The sequence below is a fragment of the Camarhynchus parvulus genome, chromosome 1A (assembly GCF_901933205.1).
Source record: "Camarhynchus parvulus chromosome 1A, STF_HiC, whole genome shotgun sequence".
Lineage (NCBI taxonomy): Eukaryota > Metazoa > Chordata > Aves > Passeriformes > Thraupidae > Camarhynchus > Camarhynchus parvulus.
Genome location: NC_044586.1, coordinates 61,413,084 through 61,433,797, shown reverse-complemented (window position 1 = coordinate 61,433,797; position 20,714 = coordinate 61,413,084). Strand labels below are relative to the sequence as shown.

At 36.3% G+C, this 20,714-nt stretch overlaps 1 protein-coding gene across 1 annotated transcript in view; it reads left to right on the top strand.

The window, feature by feature from the left end:
• The window catches only part of SEMA3E (semaphorin 3E), a 131,445-nt gene that overhangs the window by 64,326 nt on the left and 46,405 nt on the right, over positions 1–20,714 (top strand). Inside the window, exons 2-4 of the mRNA XM_030959786.1 lie at positions 4,527–4,687; positions 12,216–12,275; positions 16,886–17,005. Coding sequence (XP_030815646.1) covers positions 4,527–4,687; positions 12,216–12,275; positions 16,886–17,005 — 341 coding nt within the window. The remainder of the gene's footprint in view (positions 1–4,526; positions 4,688–12,215; positions 12,276–16,885; positions 17,006–20,714) is intronic.

The following is a 20,714-nucleotide window of genomic DNA, read 5'->3' as shown; positions in this document are numbered from 1 at the left end:
TTATGGATCAGTACTCTAGAAGATTTGTTTTTACCAAAAGATAGGAAAGGTCTTTTCTCTTTTTTTCCATGTACTGAGTACTAGCAATATATTCACCCTGAATAATTCATCGTCTATGTCTCTGGCTTTTTGCTTCTTTATGCAAGATCTTTACAGAAGAAGTAACTTTTTTTTGGTGGTTTGTTTGTTCTTGTGTTTGGTTTTGGTTTTGGTTTTTGTTTTTAGCTTGTCACCAAAATCTATAGAAACTCAGTAAAAGGAAGGGCTCTGCTTAACTGAAACCCTTAGTCACTCCCACATGAGGGAGAAGCCAAGGGTTTCTGACCCATGTGCTGGAACAGTTTGTATAATTTATTAAATATTAAATATTTATATATTTTGTTTCACAGCTTCAACAGGAAACAGATAAAGCATCCATCCATCTCTACCAAACTAGTAGCTTACAATTTGGGATTAAACCTCTTTATGGAAGGAGAAAAATCAGAGTTTCAAGACATTTAGAAAATGAAATTGACCTCATGTCTGCTATTCCTCAGATGACTGATTTAGCTATTAGAATATTTTAAAACTTTTAGGTAGCACTATATTTTCTCTGGCCAGGTTGTTGAAGAAAACTTTACTTGCACCTGATCTTGTAAGTGTGCTAGATGTGCCCAGCATAAATATGGACATTAAATCCTAATATTAGGTAAAGGAAAAATGTCTTTCTGGGTTATGCTCAAGTTTAGATATTGTCTAGAAATTGATTTTTTAATTAACGGGTATCAGCATGACCAGGAGTGTAACTCTGGACACCTCAAGGAATCTGTATTTAGAAGGTGACCCTTAAGCTTCTTCAAGGTAACTGAAGGTAGATTTTGGGGAAATTTGCTTAAAGCCTTGAATCCAAGTGCCTCACCCCCAGCTGTGGTGTGATTTCAGTGACTGAGTGCAACTCAGCACTGCAAAGTGCAGTGATCTGTGTGTCCAGCTCTGGGGTCCTCCACATAAGGGTCTGGACCTGTTTGGAGCAAGTCCATACAAGGCCAAAAAGATGATCAGAGGACCAGAGTACCTCTAGTACAAAGACAGGTTGAGAGAGCTGGGACTGTTCAGACTGGAGAAGAGAAAAAATTTAGGAAGACATTATAGCAGCTTTCAGTATCTTAAGGGGCTAAAGAGAGCTGGAGTGGAACTTTTCACAAGGGTATTAACCTTGTTCTAACAAAGGGTAATGGCTCTAAACCGTAAGAGATTAGGTTAAGATTAGATGTTAGAAATTTTTACTGAAGGTGTTGAGACACTGGCACAGGTTGTCCAGAGAAGTTGTGGTGCCCCATCCCTGGAAGTGTTCAAGGCCAGGTTGGACAGGGCTTGAAGCACCCTGGTCTTGGAGAAACTATGGCAGGAGGGTTGGAACCAGGTGCTCTTTAAGGTCCCTTCCAACCCAAACCATTCTGTGGTTCTTAGAATCACAATGCATTTGTGTGAGCACGAAAGCTGTGCTATGTGTGGAGGCAGCAGCTCATCCAGAAGCAGTACAGCTTCTTTCCTACACTGAAGCCAACCAGCTTTGCTGAAGGGGCATAGCACAACAAAAATTATGTTCCGCTGCTTCAGAACCTGTGTCATTTACATCAAACCATACCACGGTGAGATTCACTCGCCTAGAAATGGCAAGCTTCTTGTGCTGTTTTAGTCTCCTAGAGATACAATTCATTCTCCAGGCTTTCAGGATGTGCTGCATTATCCTAATATCTCATGTATCCTATAACATATGGAAATTCTACTACTTATCAAAGGATCTACATAATATTGCTACATTTGTAATTCAGTACAAAATCACCCTCCAAACCCAACTTGTTGGGTTCCAGTCCTTTCAGATGTCAGGTTCATTCTTATTCCTTTCTCTACCCCCACAGCAACCCCATGTCTGTGTAGTTTGCTGGACGTAGTCTTAGAAACATCTCTTTTTGCAAGTTCTATCTTGAAAGATATTTAATATTCTCAACTTCCATTTAAGACAATAAGATTTGCAGGTGTACTTTGTGAGACTGAGTCTTATATGAGCAGTTATCAGTTTATGTGATCGGGTAGAGAATTGTTCATCATTATGGGAACACATGAGTCATATCTCTGATCTATGTAAAGAAATATTGTCTCATTTATGAACAATCTGCCTTCAGGATAATGAAAATAAATCAGGGGAAGCCACCACAGTAACCTTTTGTTGTTTGTATGTAACTAGAATTTGAAGTGTCATTCTTTTCACTCCAAGATTGATTAAAAAATAAAATACACTGAATGATTTATATTCTTGCAAATAAAAACTGGCTTTATTTAGGACCAAAAGTGTATTTCTAGCTCTGCTTTCATTTCATTTCTAATCTGTTCAGAAACAAGAGATGTTCTTCCAAAACAGCAATCTGCTCATTTGCTTGGCAAGAGCAAGCTTTGAAAGTGCCATTTCCACATTGCTGTGCAGCTGTGTGCTGAGTGTGTCACTATCAAAAAATGTGTATCTATCCGCTGGTTAGTATGCAACGCTTAGACAAAAAAGTCTCTTGTTCTCTTCATCATGATGTTCCTCTCTGTGACTTAGTTTTCCATGTTCATTAAGTGAGGCCAGTCATACACAGGTACAACTATTTAATAGATTCTGCTTGAAGATCACTCGAAAAAGACATCATATATGAGGCTGAATTTTTAATACAACTCCTTTGATGTAAATTTTATCATCTAAGGAAACAACTTTCAGGAACTAGTTACTTTTAGCCCCTGTTGACCTAAACTCAGCCTACCTAGTAAATGGAGTAAAACATATTTATCCTATTACTGAAATCACACACACAATATACTTAACAATTTAAAATTAATAAAAATGGTGTGAATTTGTTGGATTAAATTAATACCCTTTTCAAGCATTAAATTTCTTGCTTACAGAACATCAGGTGTGGTTTCTATGTTGCTGTTAAGATGCAGCATGGACAAATGAACATAACTGCTGGTGTGGCATGTGAGCAGGAGCCTCCAAATTGGATGGGGGCGCATTTGTCTTCTCTAGCTCAGGGACAATCTCACTTCTTCCAACATCAGCCTCAGGATCACAACCAAACAATTGAAAAAATTGTGCTTATGGAAAGCTGTGAGGTTAAGCATATTTAATTAGTTTTACCAAAAATTAGTTCTTCAAAATAAAACAATTGGCCACAGTACAGACATAAGAACATAGTTACTTTTCCCCAGTCCAAGCTCTGTCGTTTTGGAGGGAGTCTGGGTGTACTCTCTCAAATGACTCCTTTTGAGGCTTCTCAACAACAAAATTATTTTCAGCCTTTCTGACCTGCTGCTAGCCAGGTTGTGCTCTGCACCACAGTGCAGAGTGATCCCCATGTTTTACCTCTTTCTTGCTTCCTGAGGCCTGAATCCAAGTTTCTGCAACATTACCCAGAATGAATTTCCTTTTCTCAGCGGAACTGGCATTAGCCTAGATCATGTACAGCTAAACCTCAGATTCCCATATCGGCTTAGTGCATTTCTTGACAAAATCAGTGTTGGAAAATTGCTCATATGCATTTCACAGATTTCATACTGTTTTCATTGAATTTACAGGCAATATACTCAGTGAACTAAGTGAAGACAGCGCTAAGCTTAAAACCTACAATGCCATCCTCCTAAAAATACAAACCCAGGTAAAAATAGTGTGTACACTATTTTTAAATCTGGAGTTTGACATACCTGAAAGACAAGGACACAATTTCCAGTATTTTTTTTCAGTTTCTATTAATTCATTCATTTTTTTGTCCATTTGCAGTTATTGTTCTAAGAAGTACTATTGTATTTTCAGGGAAAGCCCCAATGAAGGCAGGAATGATGAATCTGACTCCATGTTCTCAGAAGGCTAATTTATTATTTTATAATACTATATTGTATTAAAGAATAATATACTATACTAAAGAATACAGAAAGGATACTTAGTAAATGCTAAAAAGATAATAATGAAAACTCATGACTCTTTCCACAGTCTCAATATAGCTTGGCCCTGATTGACCAAAGAGGCAAAACAATTCACGCCAGAATCCAATCAGACAATCACCTGTGGGTAAACAATCTCTAAAACATTCCACATGTGAGCACAACACAGGAGAAGCAAATGATGGAAGAATTGTTTTCCTTTTCTCCGAGGCTTCTCATCTTCTCAGGAGAAATATCCTGGGTGAAGGGATTTTATCAGAGAATGTGAATGCCACAAAGTACTTTTTCCTTTTCAGAAAATGTCCATGAGAAAACTAATTTTCATCTCTCCCTATCTCATATGTTAGGCATAAAGACTATGATGCAAAGACTCAGAGACAAACCTCCTGGAGAACTGGCTTAGTTTAAAAATTGTTCGCAGGTGTTTCGTGTCTGTTTCTTACCCAAAGATTATATGTTTAGCATTTTAATGTCCCACAACTTCTCGCCCAGTTCCCTAGGAGGATATGAAAATGAAGCCATGAAAGCTAAGCTGTTTGGTATTCATCACGAGCACTCTGATTGTGTTTCAGAGCTCTGGGATTTAAACAGGACGTCAGTCTTTCGTAGCCCGTTTGGATATCTTGGACTTCACATAATGCTGCTGGATGAGTATCAAGAGCGACTGTTCGTGGGAGGAAGAGACCTCTTGTATTCCCTCAGTTTGGATCGAATCAGCGACAACTACCGAGAGGTGGAGTAAAAAGCCATATATATACATTTATAGTATATATTTATATATATTAGTATCTTCATGTTGTAACACATAGCACAGGATATTAGAAATTGCATGGCTGAGGTAATGGAGTTTTTGTAAGTGTTTTGTGCATGAACTCTAAGGCCATATTTATATTTAAGAAAAATGCACTAATTACCTTTTTTTCCCCTCCCCTCTTCACCCACAAGGCTCCCTCTGTATGAGGAGATGGGGAGTGATACTACTATTTCTCACTGAATTTCAGCATGGTAACAGATGTTTAGAACACCTCACGTTTGTAGACATCTGATTTATCTCCACTATATTATTAAGGAATAATATCTCCCTGGTATTTCTGGGGAGTTTCAGAAGGTAAAATGTTAAGGGAAAAAAATAGCATAAATAAAAAAATAGTGTAGTATTTTTACATTTTATATTTTTAGCATATTGCATACTATATGCTAAAAAATAGTATATAGTAAACTATAAAAAGTTTTAATAGCAGCATAAACCTTTGAGGGGTTTTCTTTTTGGTTTTTTTTTTTAACCTTTAGAAACTGGATTTTGCATTGGTTTGAGCCAGAGGTGCTATTACATAATGACTAAAAGTGGCATTTGGAGGCTACTCAGTGGTCTGTGGGAGAAAGGTGGGTTAAGTCATAATCCTGGCAGAGAGCTCAGAACATTGTGGAAACCACAAGTGACTGGCAAACTGACAACTGAAGTGCAGAGGCTGGAGTCTGAGCTGATGTGAGCCTTGGATTCCTTACTCACTTCTGCCCTTGGAAGCTAGAATTGGAAACATACAGTGGCAAGGGAAGCTGGCAGGAGCATTGTTCCATTGTTCAACCATTTTGAATGCAGATAAATGATCTCTTGAAATATTTCAGTGTTTTCCTTATCTACTTTTTAAAAATTTCCCAATGTGTTTTGATGTATTTTATTTACTTGCAAATTAATTAGTAGAATAAAAAGTGAGTAAAATAATATAAAGTCCATTGGGAGAAATATTTTCATTGATTTCTATACTGCACTGACCACTGATGTTTCAAATTCTTTTCTTTCTTCCCTCTTGCTAAAAGTGAATATCACTATTCTTATGTCAGCACCCTGACCAACTTTACCATAAGTATCTTTGCTTATCTCCAAGCATAATTAGCATATTCCACTACTGTGAACAGATATAATGTGCTTTATTCTTTTTATAAACATTTGGGAATGTCAATCCTTGTTATGGGATATGAATCTATTCAGGGAGGCTATTTGAGAATTTATCTAGATTAAAAAACAAAACAAAACAGAATTTAACTCCTCAGAGGACAGAGTTACATACTGAGCTTTGTTCCTCAACAGTAAGATATAAGCTAATTCCTTTTCACTTTGATACAAATTATTACTATCCTGTGACAAAATATTAGAGCTCACAGATATGAAAACATTTCGACAGCATTTGTTTCTGTAAAATAAGCTTTTTGTCTCCACTCTCTTCTTTAGCAGTAAATCTATGAAGAAAGATGACAGGATAGAGCACTTCATGCTTCTGTCCAACCACCATCATCCCATCTGGACACACTCAAAGTTCATTGCTCCCCTTCTTGTTTTTAAGTGGAATATCAGCCATTTACTCTGAAACCATATTCTCTGTCTGGAGACCTGTGTAGAGTATGGCCAAGTGATGAAAACTCTTCTTGCCTTTTTTTATGCTAAAGATGAGAAACTGAAATAAATGAAGTTTGGTCTGGCACCTTTAGAAACATGATCTCACTGGGACCTAGCTGCCTTGAGTACAAATGGCATGAGCTTTTACTCTTTTTCCCAGAGTTCACTCAGAGCAGATGTCATTCAGGGATAGTTAAGGAAACTGTTAATGATAGTTATTAATAATCTTACAGCTTTATCAGCAAAAGTGTGGAATAAGGCATTTCTGTTATAGGAATCCTTAATTGCTGAGATACATTGGAGAAAGTTCCTGGAGTTGAGAGAGTGGTCAATTAATTATTACCAAAGTTCTTAATTAATTGATGTTTAACTGTGTCTTGGTTAGTTTTTGACCTTTTCTTTTAGACTGAAGAGTTTAGCTTAATTTATCTAAACTGGAAGTTGTAATCCACTGAAAGTATATGAGTGCAGGCAAGTTCCTGGATTTTATTCTCTCTCTGGTAACCAGGATGACTCACTATCTGCAAAAGAGAGGCTTCATGAAGTTTTGGGCAGATTCATATTGATCTTCATCTTCTGTGACTGAGAAAACAGTTTATGTCTTTTAATTCATAGTCATCCCTTTCTCAGCAATTTAGAATATGAATATGCTTTCTAAAAACCAAACTGAAATCCATTCCCAACTAGAGATTTATGCCTTTTGCTGTAAAATGACCAAAGAATTCAGTTCTAGCCAGCATATTAGAAGTTATCCCAAAGAAAAACAACTAAATGCTGAGTGGACATAAAATGCTTTTGCATTGAAACCTGTTTACTGCCAAAGTAATCCAACATTTCCAAAATACTTAACTTGTGATGCATGTGAAGTATGCCTCCTATAAATCTGTATTTAATAGACTAGATGTTTTCTTCAGGTTCAATTCTCTTCAGCTTTCAAACTGCAACACTCTGAAGGGTAGATTATAGCTCTTTCATGTAACCTAATGGCTGCTTATATAAATGTCTACCAAATTATTTAAAATATATTTTATCCTCACCAATTTTCATATACACTAAAATATTAATTTAAAAAAATGGGGGGAAAAGACCTTCAGGAAAAAAAATACTACTACTGTCATTCTTGCATTGGTGAGGAAATCCAGACATTTGGGTTGAGCTCTCAACTGTGGCAAAAATCTTCCATGTCACCTGGGAAAGACTCTCACTTCCCTATTTGTCCAATAATGTTTATTTTGCCTACTTTGCTCTTGGTATCTCTCATTTAATAGATATATGTTCTTGCTTAGAGTATGTAACAGATAATGTTTTATGTTTTTCAACATTACTTAGATGTCTTGTTTCTATGTGAAGAGTGCCCTTACACTAAGAATAAGGGAGAATATGAAATGTGAGTATCAGTGTTTACAGAGAATTAGAGCCATATAAGCACCCAAAAGCTTGTGTAAAGACAAAGCTTTGTAGGCACGTTTCACTTAACCTTTGTTTTCCCTAAGAGCCCATTCCCTTTTACACCATCTTTTGGAATAAATCCTTACTCATATTTGAGATTTGGTCCAAAGCCTTCAAGGCTTGTAGTGATCTAACAGATAGAGAACTTTCTTTGGTGTCTGGTGCCAAATTTGTTTTTAAAAACATTGCAGTTTATTGTAATTGGTGCCAGAGAGGATCTTTGCTAACAGCAAACTTGAGCCAGTGCCAGTAGCTCATCACCACTGGTCAAACAGCTCCTAAAGAAGGGGGACCTTTGTTCCTCCTTTGGTCTCATGTTGGAGTGAAAATAAACTGATCTTCCTATTTGCCCACAAATTCCTTAAAGATAGCTTCTGCTTCAAGGGCCTTAGGAAGATCTGAGTCTGAAGAGAAACCTTCCCACTTCTGTGAATGGGCTTGTGCAGGCAGATTTAAATTGTGCTGTTTCTCACCTAGTGTGAGATGGCTCCAGATTCTATTTTATATGTGTGCTGTAATAAATTATAGAGGCCTCATCATATATCTTGCCTCAAGTGAAGCTCTACTTCACTCCAGAGCTGGCTGAACACAAGTCTGCAATAGCAGGGCTTGCTTGAATCTTTGAATACCGTGTAGGAATGTGCACTAATGCAAACTGAAATAAGAAGCACACATATTAGTGAGTATTATGCATTGGAATAACCTTCCAAGAGGTTATTTGTTGATAAATATATACAGTATTCAGTCATCAGCAGATATTTTTAAAGAAATTATGTTTCAGCCAAGCACGAGTTAGCTGTTAATTAAGCGCTATTTATTGACTTAAACTGGGGACAGGCTGGTTGAATTGCTTAATTGCCCTGTCGCACATTAGAGTTCAGACTAGAACACACAGTAGTCTGTTATGGCCTGAAGTGCTATAAAGCTCATATAATTTCTTTAAATTTGTTTTCAGTATAGGTACCATCCCATTTTTTGAGGCTAGTGGCTGAATGGAGACAATGTTTGCAGACACTAATTAGCATTCCAGCTCCAATTAAAGTTTCGCCCATATCTGTACTTCCTTACAACTCCATTTTTTCCCATGATGAATATATTAAAAAATATCTTTTCCCTACAGTGCTTTACCCTTTACAGAGCTAAAATTACATCATCAAGATCAAGGATGAGAATATTGGTACAAAAGGAGAAAACATCACTAAACAAGAAATCTTAAAATTTAATTCACAGTAATCTAAAGTGGTGAAAATTTTTGAAAAAGTATGTTCAAGACAATAGTTATGTCAAGACTGCAGCCCAATGGGATGTATGCCAGTGTGATGCTAGTACAGTCTATATACTCAGGCAGATTTCCCAAAATAATTATTGATAGCTTGCCAAATGATTGTAATCCCAGCAGAGAACCAATTGAAAATTAAGGCTGGTAATTGTCACACCTCTTAAACATAAACATCAGGAAAAGTAATACATGCCAGGTTAAAAAGTATCATTGCAGCTGATTAATATCTGGATTTTCATGCAATGCAAACATATCCTATGTTATGCTAATTTAAAATTTGATGTGATAGCAAAATCTGACATGCAGAGATTTTTTTAGTCTTGATTCTAAAATACTCTTGAAGAGATTAAAATCTTAATACTTATTTATGTTAAACTCAAGAGCCTTGCAAGAGTTATGAGTTTTAAAAATAATTTGTGGATAGAAAAAATTCTTCTGGAGACTAGTATCTATTACAAGAGTTATAATTCAGACCCATGTACTTTGGGCAATGAACATGGACTTGCCTTAGAAGTCAGTAATTTTGTGGGGAGGGTCAAAAAAATGGTCAGAGGGCTGGAACACCTTTCCTATAAAGACAGGCTGAGAGAACTGAGGTTCAGCCTGAAGAAGAGAAAGCTCTAGAGAAACCTTATGCTGGAGTTTCAATTTGTAAAGGAGCCTTACAGGAAAGATAGAATTTTCTCAATGACTGTAGTGACAGGACAAGAGACGGAGGTTTTCAAATAAAAGACAGTGGAATTAGATTAGATAACAGGAGGAACTTCTTAACTACGAAAGTGATGAGACCCTGGAACAGTTTGCCACACAGAAGTTGTGAATGCTCCATCCCAGGAACTGTTCAAGGTCAGGCTGGATGGGGCCTTGAGCAACAGGGAAAGAAATCCCTGACTATAGTAGGTGGTTACACTAGTTGGGCTTTAAGGGTCCCTTCCAACCCAAACCATTCTGCAGCTCCATGGTTTATTCTTTTTTTTCTGCCCAAGGACCAAATTTATGTAGCTCCACTGCAGCTGCTTTTTGACATTCCAGACAAAGCATTAGCATTAGGTTACCTCTTTGGCTTTTTTCTCTTAATTCTGTATATGTATTTAATTCAGTATAACTTAAGTGGAAAATGTACATACAAAGTATTTTCAACAGCACTGGGATTAAGTCTCCAAATGCAAAAATAATCACCTACACACAGTGTATTTAATATCAGGTTACAGAGTCAAGTGTTTTATTCCCTCTGTGGTTTCTCTGTTCCTAACAGCCACCTACACCGGGTGTGAGCAAAACCTCTCATTTTAGCCTGCTAGTTAGAACATGTCTTTGGGAAGTCAAAGCTGTATTTTCATACTTTTAGCCTCGAGAGATCTTAGAGATCTCATAACTTCTAGGTTTTTTGGGTTAAGGACAGGCTTAACCCAAGCTTCATTCGATTCCTGACCAGTGACTAAAATGAATGACTGTGGATCCTGAGTTTTGCAATGAATGAACCAGGAATGGCCTGACCAGGCTGACTGGATGAGTGCCTTCATGTGAGTTCAGCAGAGTCCAGGTACCTTTCCAGACTATACAGCAGCAATGTAGAGACTAGATGAGAGTAATTTTTGATCACTCATAGATAACTACAAGACCATTTGACTGAAAACAGATGTTCTGATTAACTTGGATTTAGATGGTGTGAGACCTAAACACTGCCAGGGCACTGCTGACTGACTCAGTTTGCCATTGACCAGGACCCCCAGGTCCCTTTCTGCTGCTGCTCTTGTCTCTCATTCCCTGAGCCATACACAGCACTGGGGTTGCACTGTCCCAGGTGCAGAATGCACTTGCCCTTGTTAAACTTGATACAGTTGGTGATTGCCCAGCCCTCTGATTTGCCCTGGTCTCTGCAGTGCCTTGGCCCTCAAGAGAGTCAACAGCTCCTCCCATTTTAGTGCCATGCAAATTTATTTAGTATTTCTTTGATTTCCACATCCAATTTGTTAAGGATGATATTAAAGGGAGGCGGGTCTTTTACTTTCAAGCCCCAGGAATCTAGGATTAATAATTTATCCCCACTTGTCTGCAATTAAGTTTTCTAATAATTTATCATTTTCTCAGATTAGAATTATTTCAAAAAACTAAGACAGTTCAATTACCAAAAAAAACCAACCAAAAACTAAAAACAAAAAAACAACAAAGGGAAGAAAAAGGCTTAGCAGAAGAATTTCATTTAAATATGTTTTCCAGACAGAAAAAAAATTGTAATTGGATTAATGACAAAAATGTCTTAATGATGACATCAGTTTTTGGATATTTACTTGGTTTCAGCCAAGCTTGATAGCACTGATGTGAACATGTTTTTGTTTTCACTTTTAAATGTTGTAAGAAATTAAGTAATCATTCCAGTGTGATCAGTCATTGTTTAATGTTGTTTTCATCCAAACAAATCATGCATCTGGGATGAAACCTAAATGTTATACAGTAGATAGCTGAAGAAAAACTCACTTGTGTAATTTGGCTTCACTTCTGGTAATTGACTGTGAAGAGCCAATCCTATTCCCGTAAGGTTAATTGTTGGCCATTATTAACTTCACTGTAAGCCATTTTCTTTCCTAGGTGTCACTTGAAGCAGGAAATCAGTAGTTCAAGATTAATAGCTATGTTGAAAATCACTGACAGTTTAGCATAGATTTTTCTACTGAATTTATAGAAAATGTTCCATACATTAACTTCCTTTAAATTCTGTTGACTGCTAATAAATTTGCTGTGCTGCCCTAATGAAGACAGTTGTGTTCCAACAAAGGGGAGACTGATGGTCTTTTCTCTCAGGGGATGCAAGGCTCAGGGGGAACTCATCACAGTATTCCAGTACTTAAATGCTTTAAGAGGCATCTCAAAGAGGAAAGAGGCTCTCCCTTCCCAAGGAGCCAGGGACATGGTGGAGTTTCTGTCAGCAGGGGTTTAAAGATGTCTAGGACAGACTGATAGATAATCTCACCTGGGCTCCCATTCCCTCCAAAAGCTGGACCAGACGATCTTTTGAGGCACCTTCCAACCTGGGCTGGTCTATGATTTTGTACTTCTGATCTAAGAATCTTTCACATGAGAAATAATGGAAAAGCTGGATTTCCATGATCAGACTGACAATTATTTTTTCTTCCTCAGATTCATTGGCCTAGTACACCTCTGCAGGCAGAAGAATGCATAATTAAAGGAAGAGGTGCTGTAAGTATCACTAATTACAGATTAAATTCACTTTAATTATACCACTGGCTGGTCCAAAACAAGGATTCAGGCATCCCTAACTTAAGAGAGATTAAAGCACAGATATGAAGTGTTGCAGGTTAAAAATATGTAACTACTGTGAACACATTATTTTATTACTTTAATTGCTCTTCAAACCAGCTTGTAAACAGGCAATGAACACTTTTGGTCGCCTGAACTTTCTTCTAATTCTTATTCTGGTGTTATCAAAGAAGGTACCTTAATAATTTTCCTTTTCCATTTCCATGTCCTTTTCTTTTCATACACACAGATTATCTTCTCTATTTTCACATTCCAGTTTATCTTTAAAATTCACATTCTCTAGCATACATTCAAAAAAGCAGTTAAAGTATTAATAATTATAAAATACACTGTAATTTATATTTTCCTATAGGTTCCTTGTTCTATTAATAACAACACTCTGTTTCAATGAACCTCAGACCTGTTCTGTTCTTGTGATTCAGTGCCCTGACTGTAATAATTTCCTGGGAAAAGACTTGAAAGCTCACTGACACACAGCAGCTGGTATCATTGGCAGCACAGGATGAAAGTTCTTCCAGAAGGGGAGCTCTCTTTAATTTTGCAGAGCACCAAGCTCATTATCTGTACCTCATAAACACACAGAGAGTACACCTAATAAATCCCACAGCTGAGGGGACTCACACTGAACCAAGGGATGTGAAAATTATGGTAGTTTTACAGCAACAGTGACAGGAATGTAGGACATGGAAGGGGACATGCAGGCTTTGCCCAGAAACACAGCAAACAGCAGCCTCAATGATAACCACCATAAATTGCCCGTAAATTAGGAAGCTATAAAGATTAAGGCACTGGAACCAGACTGGAAAGTAAGTAGTAGTAGTGGTAGTAGTAGTAATAATAATAATAGTAATAAACAAAATGCCAACTCTTCCTATTCACCTGGGCTAGAACTGATCCTTTTTGAAGATTCTTAAGAGTTGATTGTAGTTTTTCAGGTTACTTTTACATCCTTGATAGTTTCAAGTGGCTTTGAAAATGGTGGTTTTCTACAATGGCTGAACTTTATATTCATATTAAATGAATCCCAAACCTAAATTATTTGGCTTTTATTTGATACTACCTCTAAGGATTGGCTGTTGTTAATTAAAGCTCTACCATCCTTCTTTCACCACCACATATTTTCTGATACTCTGACAATACTTGTTTTGTTAAAAAATGCAGAAATAGTTACTGTTGTTTCAAAACAAATATAGCTCCCTCAGACTTATGTTTCCCTAAAACTCAAAAACTTTTTGCAGTCCAGTTTGCTGTTATAAATCCTCAAATTTGCATCCTATGAATGCGGTCATTTAAAGAACTTCATGTTTTTCCCACATTTCTCTGCAACATGGAGGTTTGGAGTAACTACTGCTTTTACAGAAAAAAATAGAACTTTTCAATAATCACAAGATTCTAGAAGTAGACTCTTTAAGAAAAATACATTAAAATTTTAAAATTTTGTAATATTGTAATACCAAACAATATTCTGATCCTCACATGAGACTTAATTATGTATGGACTATGTGAACGAGTAACACTAATTAATATCAAGAAACCTTAGTAATTTCATCAGCATGCTCAGCATTCAGTAAGATGAATTACTCAACCTGAAAGGAACCTAAATAAGAATCAAAAAACATCCTACTATTTTTCTTTTCACCCTTATTTTGTGTAGCCATAAACTACTGACTTAATAACATAATGTCTTAAAATCAACCCTTTGTCAATTTTAATTTCTTAATGCTTTTTTTCACACAACAGACTCCAGAGAAAATTTTCTCTATTTCAAACTTTTTTGCTTATTTCCATGCTGTTTCTATTTTTTATTTTCCTTTGCAAAAGATCTGTTACTCAAGGCATAATTATTAAGTAGAACTGATAATACTGTGATAAGATTCTCAGCACTGAAGTACTTCACATGTACTTTGCTGCCTCTTTCTCCATAATAGAACTGGCCACTTTTACAAGCTTGCATGACCTTAAAAACTTATCAGTTCATGTTGTAGCAGTAAAATGGCAAGTACTGTAGTCATAAACATTTTCAAAGCTTGTAAAGACTTAATAAGACAATTAAAAAAGGCTTGTCTTAATAACACATGTATACTCTTAAAATAAGGCCATATTTTCCTGATTTGAGTGAAGGAAAAAAAAATTCTTCAGCTGTCATCCAGTGTGCCAGGAATCACACCTGCTAGCCTGCAGTGTGAGAGTTCTCAATTACTCTGAATTACTTTATCAGAATTGGAAATCATTCAGAGATAAATCAAATTCTGTAGAGATACCTCACTCCTCCACACTGAGAAGTTTCAGATTAACAAAATTCCACAGATCTATTAATATATCTGTGGAGCATCCTAAAGACAGCCCTAGTATTTAATTAATTGATATAGTATAAAGAAGTCTTATTTCAATGTTCCCTTGGATGATGCATCTCTTCCCTGCTCTGTGTAAAACACATTTTTAGTAGGGTTATCAGCAATTCCTTTTTGCTGACACTTCCCAGAACAGCACCTTTTGTCATCTGTTTATAAACGAGCAAGTCTAGCCATTTTGAATTAGTGTTTTTCTATGTTTGGTATTTTCACATCCTAGGAATTTTTTTGCAGATTTTTTTTCAGGCAATCCTACAAAGGCACACAAGAGAAAAAAAAAAGTGAATATTTTTCCCATTTAAAAAAAAATTAAATCCCTAAAATGATTTTGGTATAAAGATCAAGAGTTGAAAGTGTATATGGATAAAAAAGGAAACCATGGAGTAAAGAGCAGACCCCCACAGAGAGCAAACAAAGGGAATAAGTCAGGAAGGAGGAGAGGGAGAATCAGGAACAGCATCAGCACCCAGTAAAGCATCTATTCAAAAACTTCATGGCATCATAAAATACCTATGGAATAGCATTTTGCTACCACAAGTCAGCAAACTTTTGGAAAATGAACATAAAAAGTGGACACCTCTGTCTTTGAGTTCTGATCCATACAAGGAGGATCACATGCTACTGATTTAACCCCATTCTTCTCTCAATTCGTCTGACTTTGTTTTTATTTCCTTTAAAAAAAGGAACAAATTAGTTACAAATCAAGACATTCCAAAAGTAAGATATTAAAAGGTTGGTTTGCCCTTTGTATATGCATAATAGTTAATTACAGAACAGGTTATGTCTTTTGTAGGTTACTTACTTTTATGAATTAGCATGATATATCCTGAAGATGAACAGTTAAGGAAAATCAGGTAGAGGGGGAGATTTCTTTTCTTTTTTATTTGCTGGAGGATATGGAAGACTTACACATAATGATTCAGGGATCTGAAGAAAGAAGAAAGATGTATTTTTAGTTTTGAACATAATGTGGATTTGCAAGTGTTGAATTCTGCCCATGAATTCCCTAAAGACCCTTCCTTTTTGATGTCAAGTTCTTGCAGTTGTTAATAAGATCCAGGATTGCTCTCACACAAATACAGCAGTCCAAAAATGAGAGTAGTTATCAGTGAAAAACTGGAAATTTTCAAAAAAGGAAATTCCTCCACTCTGTTTTACATGTTCATTTCAGGATTGCATTAATTGCCTTTTGGAGATGTCTGGCCTGTTTCACTGGCTATTGAAAAAGCCAGAGAGAATTCCATAAATTACATGTCTAAATGCCAGAACAAATTTAGCTGGGATTAATTCCATTTTAAATGTCTTAACCATGATGAGACTTTTAAAGCTCAGGGTTCTAAGTTGCAGAAATGTTGAGCAATGAATTGAAATGAACAGTAATTTTGCTCCACTCAGAGAAACCATTGCAAAATGCCAAAAACCATTAATTCTAAAGCCAAATCCCAGAAATCCCAGGAGTCCCAAAATCAAGGGATACTTTTATCTCAGTGTCACCATTTCTAGTTTAGCACAGGAATAATGACCCCACATCTCAAAGGAATGTTTGAAAATGTTTTAATTGTGATATTTATGAAGCTGCAAATACACTAATGAGTCCCAAAGTATTGCCCTGGGGAAAATGAATATTTCTTTTTCAAAGGGGTTTAAACAGTGGAAACAGACAAAATATGTGTCTATACAATATAAAAATATTGATTAACAATTAATTATACAATAAATTGCTGGTGCAATTAAAAATTATATTTTTATGGAGATAAAGTATTTAACTCTAGAGAGAAGCTGTTTGCTGGCCATTCACATCTGATGCTCTGAATCTTATGTATGTGTCCTATATATCCAATAGTCTATAGTAAAGATCTATTCAGATTTGCAGATTATCTCCATGACTAAAGAAGCACAAAAGTGTGTTTTATAATTTAGTAACTCCTAACTGGTTAAGCATCTAAAATAACACATGAATTCCCATAAAATAACACTGATTCCCACAATCAGTGCTCTAAACTTGCTTTTTTAATGTAAAAATGCCTACCCGTGAAACTTATGGAGCAGAGTTAGTAACATGAAATGAAATAGAATCGAAAGATTCAATATTAGAACATCACTTATGGGCACATATGATACTAAAAAAAATAATTTAAAAGCTAATATTTCCCCGTGTTTATTTTTTACATAAACTAGGATGAATGTGCAAATTACATCCGTGTCCTTCACCGATACAACAGGACCCATCTTCTGGCTTGTGGAACAGGAGCTTTTGATCCAGTCTGTACTTTTATAAGAGCTGGACATCCATCAGAGGTAAGAAATTTGGTTTTTAGTACTGATTCTTTCAGTCTAGTTTCCAGCAAAGCCTCTGTGGTTAAAAATAAATATTTAAGTTCAGTTGTTCACAGCTCTCATCTGATAGATATTTTCCCTGATGAAATGTAATGCTGAACTACAATTTAGTTTATGTTGAGGAACTCACTAATATTTGAAAGTATATTCTGGAGAATTATTCAAAGAATCCCAAGACTTTTTCATTTTAGGTTTTTTGGTGTGTTTTCCACTAGGTAAGCTGATAAAGTAGTTCTTAAGAAAAAAAATTAAAAGTTTTGAGGGAGTTATAGCTAAATCTGTTGGAGTTTGTTTTTTGTTGTTGTTTTTTGTTGATTTTTAAAAATTACATAATATATCAAAATATGTGTTAGTTTGATGGGAGATTGAATTTCTTAATGATTTTTTGCTAAATTCTGCTTCTTTATACTGGTCTTGTTCAGCCAAGTGCATGTAAGTTCCTTAATGATGCTTACAGCTGAGTGAAACAGTACTGCAGAGATCAACAAGAAGAACATATCATCAATATTTTGAATATATTTTTTATGCAAAAATACAAATTGTCTGGACATCTCAGGAGCTGGGATCCTTTCTGTCTCAGCTATATTAGAACAGGTTTAAAGATTCAGCAGAAGTACCAACCTCTCATTTTAAATTAGCATGTAAAACTACTTGGGCATCAGATCTAGGCTGCTGAAGGCACATGTGATGACAGCTTTAGGAACTGAACTAGGGATTCTTGGGAATGCTCTTTGTGAGATGGGACTTCATAGACGGAGATGATCTATAACCCAGAGATTGCTTTTGACTGGCAGGTGTCAGGAAGGGTTGCTGGTCAATGGTTTTGTTTGGTTGGTTCACATGATGTCTCCTGGTAGAGCTGAGCACTTGTCATGGAGCTGATGCTACAGCACCTCCAAGGGAATTCTTGCTTTCCCCTGTGGCCAGGAACTCTTGGCGTAAATAAATTTAATTTCATATATAAAGTTTTTTAAAGTGTACTCATAAAAATCAACTAAGGGATTTACTTCAGGCAAATATTTTTGATTAATCTTTTCTGAGTCCTTTTGACAAAACAAATGACAACATCAGCAGAAGCAATCTCCAAGGATCCAATCCATGCTGTGCACCTCCAACTGCTGTCAAAACGAGAAGCATCTCAGGAGTTAGGACTCCAGGACAACACTTAGATTCAGAGTTGTATGAACTGCAGAAACACACTGTCTACTGAAATTAAGGAAGGAGATAGATAATAAGCAATGTTAAAATAAGGAGGATTTGTATGTCTTTGCTCCTCTCACAAACCTCCTGTCAGACTTCCCAGTAAAATTTGATGGAAGCAATGGCTATATATGTAGGAACACTATTTTAAAAAGCATAAAAAACAGACTAATAAAGATAGAAGTCAACAATAAAAATAAAAAAAAAAGAGAAACAAGATATATATAGCACTGAGTGACCCATGATCATCCCCTTATCTTATCCTTCCTTCCCTTATTTTTGTTTATTATTCTGCCTTGTCACACTGAGGTTCTAAAATTTTACCCACGCTGAAATCATGGGAAAATTTCCTTTTTTTTTTCTTTTGGTTGTGTAGACAGGAAATATATTTTCTACACTAACAAGTAGCTATACTGTTTCCTGTTATCTGAAAAGCTGGCCATCAGGATTAAAAAAGACATTTATATGGTGCCATTTATATGGTAGGTTAAAAATGACACATGGTATGTGGTTGAATGGGCAAATTGTAATCTTGCTTTCTTTGAGTGATCAGGACATGGTGTAACTGCAGGAAGTGAAAGGGACAAGATCCTTCTGCAGAAAGCTGCAGCTCAGTCTCTGCTGTTCTGTCTGGTCAGAGTATCCTCTTCCCAAAACATCTGATTACTGTCCTCTATTTCTTACACCTCATCTCTCTGGTCATTTTCTCACTGTCTGAGTGTCATGGAAAGGACAGTAGCAAATGAAACAGTATTTAAAATTACTATATACCTCTTTACACCTCCTCATAACTAAGTAGCACAATTTATGTTTGAGCCTCATATATTTGAACAATGTGACTTCTCAGACATGTTGAGGTGTAAGGTGTGGAATGAAGGAAATGAGGGAGCCCTTTATGACAAACTTCTGTGTATCCAGATACATAACTAATGCAGCATAGGAAGGTAGATTCAGACTTTCATATGGAATTATTAACCAGCAGCATCAGCATAGAAAAATATTTGCTCTGTGGTCAGGGACCTTAACTAGAAGTTTCAATAGTGCTCCCTGAGCTGATGGAATGGGGAAGGTGGGACTGTCTCAATAAAAACTGCAGGGTTCTTAAGTTCTTAATGGTATATAAATGTAACCTAGAGATGAATCTAGAGAGACATTTAAGCATGTGACAGAATAGCAGGACTGTATCTTCTGCAACATTGCCTCTTCCCATTTACTGTGCAGGCCAAAGAGGAACCTGTTGGAACCTAACATCCAGTTAAGGCTCTGGGTCTTGGTGATCACTAGTCCCACGTTGCAGGGACATTTATCTTGTAGCTGGCTTCCAACAAAAGTCATCCATTTCTGACTAGCCATTTGGTAAGAAAATGAAGCATTGCTGGTTTTCCTTTGAACAGTGGAGATTTCCCAAAGCCATGATCGCAGGCACACTGTATGGCATCCTGATTTAGCATGGGTTTGTGAGGTGCAGTACAGTTTGTGAAAAGGAGCATTCTGCCTCCTGTATAAAATCTTACATACTTATACAACCACAAATTCATCTTTTCATATCAAAACCAGGTTTGAGCTGTGTCTTGCAGAACACTGAGCTCTTGTCAACAGATCATGAAGGCAAAAGGAGATTTCCAAAAATAGGTAGAATTTGATTGCTTCATTGGCAGGTCATTATACCATGGAACTGCCTTAAAACAGAACGTCTAATGTTCTTGAAAAACACAGCAATAATGTCCATTCCCCAGCCAGTCTCTGTAGAAGGTATTAACATTACAATGTAGTGAATGAAATGTGCTTTGAAATCTTTCACATGCACATTGTGCTATGATACATTACAGCTTCTTTTGTGCTTTCTGTGGTGATAGAAATTTCATTATGCCATGCATTTTGTCTTAATATGTTGATCATAGAAACCAACAAGAGATAAATATTGGTTTTATTTAATTCTACATCAAACTTGTGTTGTACCACCAGAATATAACCAAATGTATTTTTCTAAATCAAATTACTTATAAGTTCTATTATACACTATATATCCATTTGACAGATTAAATATAAAATGGTTTACTGCATTCTGTCCCAAAATTGGCTTAATTGATTTCATTGTGGAATTCCAGACTGTTGAGTTTCATAAAGCTGTTTAAGTTGCTATATGTCTAAAAATATATAAGCATAGTCACTGACTGCAGCTTTTTATCTTTTTCTCTATTTCCAATTACTTTGATCAATGTTGCCTTTCCAAATTTACATTTCAGCAAAATACTCAATGTTTTTCTGCCATTTAGAAATAAGTTACAAATTAGGAAAAGTAGGAGTCCTGACTTTGCAGACAGAACTACTGGTGTTTGCAACAGAACATATTACAAAGTCTTGTCCAAGAAAACATAGCCAGCCAGTAAATGAATTCATCATCTCTGACTTCATGAAATGCTCCCAAATGACAAAAATCAGTGCAGCTCAGAAAATATTGGATTCTCCC